The sequence below is a fragment of the Polypterus senegalus genome, unplaced genomic scaffold (genome assembly GCF_016835505.1).
Source record: "Polypterus senegalus isolate Bchr_013 unplaced genomic scaffold, ASM1683550v1 scaffold_2351, whole genome shotgun sequence".
Lineage (NCBI taxonomy): Eukaryota > Metazoa > Chordata > Cladistia > Polypteriformes > Polypteridae > Polypterus > Polypterus senegalus.
The window spans coordinates 14089-25000 of record NW_024380896.1 but is presented as its reverse complement, the minus strand read 5'-3'; the positions used below and the strand labels follow the sequence as shown (position 1 = coordinate 25000).

General features: G+C 40.2%; 1 gene segment (V, D, J or C); it reads left to right on the top strand.

The window, feature by feature from the left end:
• The first annotated feature begins 2082 nt into the window (after positions 1–2082).
• On the top strand, positions 2083–9712 carry LOC120520399. The segment is given in 5 exon segments: positions 2083–2437; positions 4202–4474; positions 6112–6216; positions 6898–6968; positions 8968–9712. Coding segments are annotated over 5 exon segments (849 nt in total).
• The last annotated feature ends 1200 nt before the right edge of the window (positions 9713–10912 follow it).

Here is a 10912-nt window from a genome sequence, read left to right as displayed (position 1 = left end):
GAGTTTGGGGGGAACCAGCAAATTAGTGACGCTTAAAAAAATAAACAGAACAGTTAGCAAACAAGCCGCTACTTAGCTTGAAACTGCTACAATCAGATGCAAATAACCAAAACCAAGATAACCAAAACCACGATGGGATTTGACCGGAAGAGCAGCATGGCCTGGAACACTTTCCAATGCCCTTACTTCCCTTTATTAGCCCATCCTAGCCACTATGTGATTGCACAATACATCATGGGGTGCAGCTTCACTTTTAAGTGGATCACACCAGAAGGACACTGTTCCTGATCTATTCTCCAAGTAGGCTTTAACCTAAATGGCTTAATAAACTAAAACAAAACCATCCTTATCACAGACAGCAGTCATGCAAATTTTAAAATGTCAAGCATGACCAGGGCAGATTATATCAGGCCATGACAGTGGCCTTATAGCAGAATAGAAGGCAAGGCATACAACAAATGGTAGGAAACAATGAACCTCCTTTTAAAGATGAGGGGAGGCTGCAAAAAGTTATCAGGAAGGAGGGGAATGGGATTGAGTGCCCCTTTAGGTCAGGATGCACGTGGAGTTACCTAAAAATCCTAGACCTTTTAGGGCAGGGGTGGCGAACTCCAGGCCTGGAGTGCCGCAGTAGCTACAGGTTTTCATTCTAACCCCTTTCCTAATGAGTGACCAGTTTTCACTGCTAATTAACTTTTCCCCCATCACTTTAATAGCCCTGTTAGAAGAGTTCAGCCCTCTGAATTGATTCCTTTCTTCATTAAATGACAGCCAAACAAAAATGAAATGTGAAACAAGCTAACAAATGACCGCTAAACAGAGGCATCAAACTCCAACTATCCATTTTCCAACCCGTTGAATCCAAACACAGGGTCACGGGGGTCTGCTGGAGCCAATCCCAGCCAACAAGGCAGGATCCAATCCCGGCAGGGTGCCAACCCACCGCAGGACACACACACTAGGGACAATTTAGAATTGCCAATCCACCGAACCTGCATGTCTTTGGGAGGAAATCGGAGCGCCCAGAGGAAACCCACACAAACACGGGGAGAACATGCAAACTCCACGCAGGGAGGACCCGGGAAGCGAACCCGGGTCTCCTAACTGCAAGACAGCAGCGCTACCACTGCACCACCGTGCCGCCCTCAAACTCCAACTAATTTCACTTCAATCACTTTCTTAATGAGAAGCCAATTCTTGCTGTTAATTAAACCTGTTATTTAATTCCATGGTTTGTTGCTGCTCTCATTTTGCCACAGCACACATTTCAAAAACTGTTGTTTTTCTGTTCTTTCTAAGAGCACCAATGTCAAAATGTTTTGGTGACCCGAGAGATCAACCTTACTGAGACCATCACCTCTCTTTAATTTCAGATATTGTGTGATGGACACAGGGGAGCTGGTCATGTGGTGGCTTGTTTTGTGTCTCATTATTGTTTGGCTGCTAATTAAAGAAAAGGAAACATCTTTGGGGCCCGAGTCAAGTTAATTAAACGAAGTAATCAGCAGCAGAAACTGGTCACTAATTAAGAAGATGGTAAGAATGAAAACCTGCAGCCACGGCGGCACTCGAGGCCTGGAGTTCGCCACCCCTGTTTTAGGGGGTACAGAAGGTTCAGGATTCATTAATTACTCAAGACTTTAATAGATCTAACCTGGTCCTGGAAATAATTGAAAGTCTCTCTGGTGTCAGGATTTCTGACATATCATAATTTATTATTCTTTCCCTAAAGATTTTAGAAATTTTATTTATGTCATTTCCAGGATTTTGTTTTTACCCTGTAGAATTAGTTTTATTTTGATCTCTTCAGTTAAAAATGTATTTGTGTTAATTCACCACCACCATTTTGTTTTTGCATACAGTAAGTGGTGCCATATTCTGAGTTTGATGATTTGTAACAATCAAATATCACCAAGTTGAGCTATTAAAACACTCAACTTAAATTCTAGAATGCTCTATAAAAACAAAACTACACCCCTTTAATGTACAGTGTAACAAAAGCAAATGTATTTAGAATTTAGATTTAAATAAAAAAGTACAGGTACTGGAACATAGGCAAGGGGGTACCCAGGCTGTCATTTCAAGTCAGGTAAGGTTAGTTCTGCACTTAATAGATAAAATAATAATTTTTGCCTTTCAGCTTCTCCAAAAGTCTCTGTGAAGTCTCTGGTGGTGATGAATGTGGTCAATGTATTGGAGTGTCATGTGGACAACTTCTATCCAAGTGAGATCTCCATAGAGTGGCTTAGAGCTTCCCAGCCTCTTCCTCCACAAGATAAACCACAGCCGGAGCGCAATCTTGATGGCACCTTCAGCGCCGTGAGCCGTTATCACTACACCCCGACTTCCGAAGATAGTGATGTGGCCTTCAGCTGCAAAGTGAGGCAGGAATGTCAGGAGAGGCCACTGGAGGAGACCTTTCATCTGCAATTCCGCAGTAAGTCCAAGACATAAAGCCAACTTGACTGCTTGGCCTCTTCTCCCTGTTGTTTACTAAATTTGCACATCTTGCAGGGTGCCGATGGCCATGATAATATCTCTGTACCTTCACATTTTTTTTCAATATGGTTCAGCTAGAAATTGCTCTTATGTGTGTTAATATAGGAAATGTCACAATTATGGCTGGCTGTACCATTTAGGCAAACAAGGCACGGTAAAAAAAGAAGTTCATCATAGCCCGTCTCTGACTGGAATAACTCTCTGAAGTTGTGCACTGATTGGATAGTTAAATGGGCTTTTTCTGCATATGCAAGAATATAGTAAATAGGAATTATGGGTAAATGTTTAAAAGTAATCATATTTTATTTTCGTATATTTTTGTGATTACGTTAAGTTTCTCAATTACTTTAATGAATTTAAATGAATTGAATATGTTATGGACCTGCCTTTGTTAGATTAGAACTAGATGAGCTCCATCATTGTCAGGTTCCCTTTTTTGGCTGGTGGTTTAAGTAGAGACCTACAGGCCTGAAATACGACGTAAATGATACTTTTACTTGGAGAAACGTTAAATGCAAAAAATAAATAAAGCCTGCTAATACAGCCCAGTTCCTACGTAGTTTCTGAAATGTCATGTCTCCCCTCAAGTACATGTTTTTCTCAGACAGTTTTGTAAAAATAAGTAATCAAACATCCCCCTCGATATTCGCAAATTGTAAATTTGCTGTCTCATATCCAGACCCTCCATATTTGATTCTCCCCACTCCTGGCTCTTCTCTGACAGTGATAATTCCACTCGGAGCCACAGGGGTGGCGAGGGCGCCTTTTATTGCTTTGTCTATGGCTGTTACAGCTGGTCCAGGTAACAGCAGACATGTGATTAATTACTGTCAAATTATAGCTTGATTATTCCAAATATTGGGGGTTTGAGATGTTACTGAAAGAATGAATCTCGGTGGCAGCTGTTCATGAAGCCTCTCCGTCAACCGTTTGTGTCAAGAAATAACCCACTGATGGGAAGAGGCAGTTACCGGATCCCGGAATACAGATGACGTTGTACAAAAACCCGTCGACAGAGAAGATACTGTCTTCATTTTATAACAAAGGCTTAGGAAACAACCGTCGCAGTATAACGAAAACAGCAAGGAGCGAAACCAATACCAATGGTTGAGAGAGTACCTTCCTCTAGCAGGTTACGGAAAAGACTCCCAGGTGCACACATAGCTAAAGTGACAGGTCACGGGTCAGGCTAGATATAGGATGGTGACTTGACACCAATGGGGTCATGAGAGGGGAGCGGGGAACGCGGTAGTCCGAAGGAGGAATAGGAATTGAGAAAAGCGGCATGGGGGTGTATGGTAGGTCGCAGGCAGCGTTGGGAAGGGTTTGGAAGAGGACGAATAGGAATCGAGAAATGCCGTGTGCGCTGCGTGTGGGGGAGACCGGGTTTGAAGAGGAAGCAGGACAAACCAGAAGAAAAATATATATAAGAGATGCTTTAAGAAAACTCTCTTTGGCACTGCCGTTTTATGCAATTTTGTGACAACTGCTATCAGAAATTGACTCATTTCCTCAAAATTTGGTTTGTATAAAAATGATCATTGCAAATTAATAATTGTCATCTTTATGAGGCCTATTGAATGAAAGATATAATGTAAAGATAAAAAAGTGATTGTTTTGCAAATGACATTTCACTATGCCTTCTCTTGGATAGCATTATATATAATATTGATGACTTGACACTGATTTTATTTATCGACAGAGCGAGCGTCTGTGAAGTTAACTTCCATCAATTTGCCGCAGAGTCAGAAGCTGATCTCTTGTGTTGCTGAAGATTTCTATCCAGCAGATGCCAAAGTGATCTGGAAGAAAAATGGACATCCTGTCAACAGCACAGAGCAAGGGAATGATGGCAACTTCAAAAAAAGAATATACCATAAGCTAGGAGCTACCGAGATGGAAAATGAGTACACATGTGAAGTGAGTCAGGAGGGATTCAATGACTCACTGAGAGAGAACAGATTCACACAGAAAGGTAAAGGAACTGAACTGTATGGGCTGAGCCATGAAGATGATGTGAAAAATTATAAGCGGCAGAGTGAGTTCTCTGGGTGCAATTTGATGAGATGAGATCATTTAATAAGGCAAAACCCATTAGATTGATGTTAGTTTAGCATTTTTTTATATACTACCCAGACAAATATTTACAGTTGAGGCCAAAAGTTTTGAGAATGACACAAGTATTGGTTTTCACTAAGTTTGCTGTTTCTGTGTTTGTAGATCTTTATGTCGAATATTTCTATGGTATACTGAAGTTGAATTACAATACAAGCATTTCAGAAGTTTCAAAGGCTTTTGGTAACAATGGCATTAAGTTTATGTGGCACAGAGTCCATATTTGCAGTGTTGGCCCTTCTTTCTTTTTCAAGACCTCTGCAATTCACCCTGGCAAGCTGTCAATCATCTTCTGGACCAAATCCTGACTCCTGGCAGCCCATTCTTGCATATTAATGCTTGGAGTTTGTCAGAATTGGTGGGTTTTTGTTTGTCCATCGACCTCTTGAGGATTGACCACAAGTTCTCAATGGGATTAAGGTCTGGGGAGTTTCCTGGCCATGGACCCAAAATTTCGATGTTTTGTTCCCCGATGTTTTGGCTTATGGTCTGGTGCTCCATCATTCTTGCAAAAGCATTGTTGTTTACCAGACTGTTCTTAGATGGCTGGGAGAAGTTGCTCTCGGAGGATGTTTTGATCCCGTCCCTGTTCTTAGGCCTAATTTTGAGTGAGCCCACTGCCTTGGCTGAAAAGCAACCCCACGTGACATGAATGGTCTCAGGATGCTTCACTGCTGGTGTGACACAGGACTGATGGTAGCACTGCTCACCTTTTCTTTTTTTCTGGATGCCCTAAACAATCGGAAAGGGGATTCATCAGAGAAAATGACTTGACCCCATGCGTCCTCAGCAGTCCAATCCCTATACCTTTTACAGAATATCAGTCTGTCCCTGATGTTTGTCTTGGCTTCTTTGACACCCACTAGGCCATCTTCCAAAAGTCTTCGCCTCAATTCCACCTGCCTGCTGCCATTCCTGAGCGAGCTCTGCCCTGGTGGTGCCTGCAGCTGAATCCACTTTAGGAGATGGTCCTGGCGCTTGATGGATTTTCTTGGGCCCCCTGAAGGCTTCTTCATAACAACTGAGCCTCTGTTGTAACTCAATCAGCATGACAGAGTGATCTCCAGCCTTGTTCTCCTCGACACTCTCGCCCAAGTTAACAAGAGGATCAGTGAAATGATGTCAGCAGGTCTTTTTGTGGCAGGGCTGACATGCAGAGGTTTTTTGGAATTAAGTTCATTTCCATTGCAAAGAGGGACTTTGCAATTAATTTCAGTTCATCTGATAGCTCTTCATAACATTCTGGAGTAGATTCAAATTGCCATCATAAAAAATGAGACAGCAAACTTTGTGAGAATTAATATTTGTGTCATTCTCAAAACTTTTGGCCATGGCTGTAGTGCATTGAACAGAACAAATGAAACAAATTAAATGTCCTGTTGGCATGTGGACCCCAGCAGGTGGATAATTTTTCTTTTTTTTTAACCCCATGAAAAAAGAAGGATGCTTAAACCAGTCTTTATTCATTGTCTTTACTTCATTTCTTCTTGTTAACAGATGAGTGTGGATGTACAAGGCAGACAATTGTCCTGACAGTAGTTGGGGTCCTGTTTGCTGAAATTGTCCTGGGGCTGTTCTGCTACTTTATTTACATAAAGAAGAGTAAGTATTTTATCATTTTAGAATTATCATTTAATTGAGATGGAGCTGCAGCTATCATATCATGTAATTTGTTTCTCTTCTCATGGATAGGACTCTTGTTATTAGCCATCCTCACTGAGCTTGCAGAACACAAACTCAGGTCTTTCCTCTGTGGGAAGCACAGAAATCTGCTGCCTTAGCCAGTCGACCAAAGAAGATCTCTTTTGGTTCAAGTGACTAATCGGTCTTCTGATTGCGAGGCTGTCTCTTTCTCTGCTGTCGATTAATTACACATGAGGTTTGCTAGAACCACAGGAAATTAATTTGTCATTGACTTTTCCATTGTCTTGAATTAAAAGTAATTAATTACAAAGCCATTGTTTATACTACATCCTCCAGCACAGTTTCACATTTTTAAAGTATTACAATCTTGTCTCTTTTTCTGACAGCCAATAATGTTTGGCTGGTACTGTATGAATGCTTCCCAGGTATGACGAGTTTCAGCATACATCTGGGAGACTTGACACGTGGATTATGCAACATGAGTCTTGTGAGATTTTTTTGTGGATGTTTTGATATTGTTTGCTGTTATCCAGTGTTGGTTTTCTCTTACCACATGGGATAATTAACATATCATTTTTGAGTGTGGAGTATTCCTTTAACAACTTGACCCGTTTAATATTCTACTTTTTCTGCATTCAGACTTAAACTGCAAAGGTTTGACTAAAACTTCAAGTGGATCCCCAGAACAGGCACCATGTTTAACAACAGGGGTGAGTAACATATCATTCTGCTGAAATCCAAGTTGACCACTTTAGCTTAAAAAGGTGAAGTGAGGTATAAAGCAGGCAGAGTGTGGCCATACCAACACAGCGGGACCATCTGGAGAGGGACTCTAAAACATCTTGAAGAGACCACAAAAAATCAACCATCAAAGTGTACATGTCTCATCATACTCCATTAAACCAGCTGAGTTTTAGGATGTCTTGTAAATTAAATATGATTTTTACTGTTTCAATACTTGGGCTTTTGAGAACAGATGTCCAGTATGGTCTCTAAACTGATCAAATATAGACTGACTATCCAGCTAGTAATTATTAAATCAGTTGTCTTTTCTTACAGAGGCATCTCATTTTTCTTCTTGCAAATTTATTAACAATACCATGGAAGTCGAAGTTACTAGTCAGTTAACTCTCCATAGCTACTAGATAGAGACTTCAAACATCTAGTTGGTTTAATTTTCATCAGAGCACTCTCCTGAACTTAGAAACTCTGGGCCTGGGGTCTGTATGTCTATTCAGTGACCCATGTTAACTAGTGTCCCTCTCTGTGAAGTTTCCAATGGACTGTTCTTGATGAAACATCCTGCTACTGACCTGGATGGACATTGGTAGTCAAGTGATCCAGAGTCGCATTAATTTTTTCTTGCATTTTGATTCAATTTAAACCCATCCAGGTTACGCAGGTAACACTTTTGTGATTGGTTATCCTTAACTGTTAGTGTCTGTCTTTCTAACTTGAATGTCACCAGTAATTTAGTTCTTCTGGAGCATCATCAAAAGCTTCATCATTAAAGCTCCTGTAAGTCACAGTCACTAAGAGCTCTTGCTCAGTATTTTTATACATATTTTAATTGTTGAAGAGAGTTTAAATACTTAATTTGTATCACTGAACACATCTGAGAATCACTGTGAGTCAACTCTGTTTCCATCCATTTTCTAATAACTGTTTTCTCTTTCATAACCCAGTACCATCAAGCAAAATTGAGAAAGCAGCCCTGAATTGAATGGCAGATCATTACAGAGCACAATCACGTAGACCTGCAAATTGAGTCACTTTATAGTTCACACATCTTTGGAGAAAAACTGAACATACAGCTGCTGAAAAACCTTAAATGTGTTCCTGCAGAATATGAAACTGGCTGGACGGGGTTTAGATGCAGAACCTTTAATCGTCTATCACTGTTAGAGTTTAATTTGTAAATTATGAGGCGCTACAGCTCATAGTGACTGCCAAGGGCTGACAGCGGTAATTTAGACACCAGAGAGCACAGCACTGTTAACATTGAATTATATCATTGACCTCATAAACTTATGAAATCAGTACTTGGGTAAGAGTTTTAACTTTTCTCAACCTCGTTTAATGCGTCTTCATCACTGTTGCCTTGCTCCCATTAGTTTTACCTCTCAGCCTCCATGTCAGCACCCACACTCAATGCACCAGAACCAGCTAATTTGGTATTGTTACTACCCTTATTTATTTACTATATTTTTAAAAGTTTTAACTTGTTTTTTCATCATTTGTATTTTCTGTTATTATGTTGTTTACATCACTGCATTGCCTTTTTGTGTATGCGTTTCTCATCATTATGTTTCTGCTTTGATTATTGTTCGGTTTGCTAGCAGTGGCGTTTTGTGTGTTCTTCTAATGAAAATCCAAAGCTAGGACACTGAAAGGTGTGCATTGCCATCTGAAATAGGTTTGGCGTGATGGTATCATCAGCAACAGACATACTAACCATAAACACCCATTAGAAAACCACTTAAAATGCCACTGCTTGCATACCAACCAATAATCAAAATGACAACCTAAAATTAAACTAACAAATAAATGAAGAATAGCCTTATGTGCTCAAATGCGCTCATGACAGAACTGTATCAAGAGGGTTCAGATGATGATAATAGTGAATGGATGGGAAATTTAACATCTGAGTAAATGCTGAAGATATATCAAGGACATTACCAAGATGATCTCTTTATGTATTTGCCGTAGGAAACTGAAAACAAGAATGAGAGAACGCTGATGAAGAACAATAAGGATCAGGATGCTGCAGAACCTTTTTTACAGCCAAGCAATTCACTGTCGAAGCATTCTGGAGCTGACCATGACGAGAAGTGTGTTAATAGCTAAATCACAATAAGTTAATTTTGGGCCTGGGATAAAGTCTTTGTGACATCATTATATTTACAAGGTTTGTACAGGTCAATGTATGAAGTAGGGTGGACATACTTAAGCTATTCGATTTTAGCCCAACTTACAAGCTCAGTACTATATTGTGAGAAAATCACTGACGGTCATAAGTCGCTACTTGCAAAGTATGGTACTTTCCAATCCGATCCAAATGGCTTATAATCCTCCATTTTTTTTTTTTTTGTGGACATGCTAAAAGCATCTGGGTACTGCCAATGTGAGTTCTTCAGGTGTGAAAGATCATTCAAGCAGAATCTGCATTTCAGTGCCCTTTGACCAGTCAGAAAGCAACTGCATGTTTATGGTATTGCAAGTATGACTGCAAGACATTCGTAGATGAATGTGAAAGAAACTTTAGTGGAAAGAGAACCATTGACTCGATGTCATGATCAGGGGCCTCATGCATAACGCTGTGCGTAGAATTCACACTAAAACATGGCGTACGGATGAAAGCGGAAATGCGCTTATGCACCAAAAAATCCAGATGCATAAATCTGTGCGTACACCAACTTCCACGTTCTTCCGCTACATAAATCCCAGTCAGCGTGAAAAGTAACGCACGTACAAGTGCCTGCTGACCCGCCCCAACTCCTCCCAGAATTATGCCTCTTTGAATATGCAAATCAATATAAATAGCCCTTAAGCCCAGCCTTCTGTGAAAAGACAATGGCAAAAGCACGGGGGAAAATAGAAGAATTTCAGCGAATACCAAGTGGAGGCAAGGAAAAACGTACTATTTGTTGGTTTAAACAGTGATATAATCAACAAAAGGAAGTTGATCAAGTGACGAGTCGTAGAAACTAGAAAGTTCAAGATCACAAAGAATGCACAGTGCCTGAAATAAAAAGAAGTGGTCATTTATCAAAGTCGCCGTGAAAAGGCGAGCTGTAGCTCACCATCTGAGTGTCATATGAAAGCTTATTAGGGTACAGAGAGAAAAAATAGGCACACTGTGGGGAAAAAAAGCACAAAATGTCAACTTTAATCTCGAAATTTCCACTTTAAACATGTAGTTTATTTTGTCATTAAAGAAGAACATCATAAACTTCATCTTAAAATCATTTAATGTACTAGTTTCTCAAATCCCATCGTAACTAAAGTAGCACGTTAAATGCTTTGTTTTGTATTTGATCTTCTATGTGCTCTATGTGTGTGAATCACTACGTACTTCTTAAACGGGTTTTCTCTTCCTCCGACAGAACACAGAATCCATTACATTCGTAATACAACAGCTCTCTGAATAATTAAAATACTGAGATGTATACGTGATATCATTTTCATGATGATAGGAGTTAAAGCATGTTATTAAACATTGGAACACGGTGGCACAATGATAGTGACGAGCAGGCGCCTCGTCCACAGATTGTTCCTGCCTCCCGCAAGATGCTTGCTGCGCCATGCGCAACCTTTGATGAAATAATTTATTGCAGCAGTACTGTCTCTTTCAAACGTACTAACCAATTCCTGTCTTTTCTTTCTCCAAGTAGCCAATCGCCACACAATCAGTTCTGTAATAGATGTTAAGCCATCTGTAAGCTTACAACTCAGATTCTTCAAAACTTTTAAGGAACATTTAAACATCTTCGTAGTACATGTTTAATTATTCTATCAATCTATCTTTCCGCAGTTTTGCAGCAAACCCCAGCAAGAATACAGCGCCAGGCAGGAACAATCCCTGAACTAGCTAGCACTGCACCACTGTGTCCTCACATGTTTAATTATTAGCAATATAGATTAGTTAAATGAC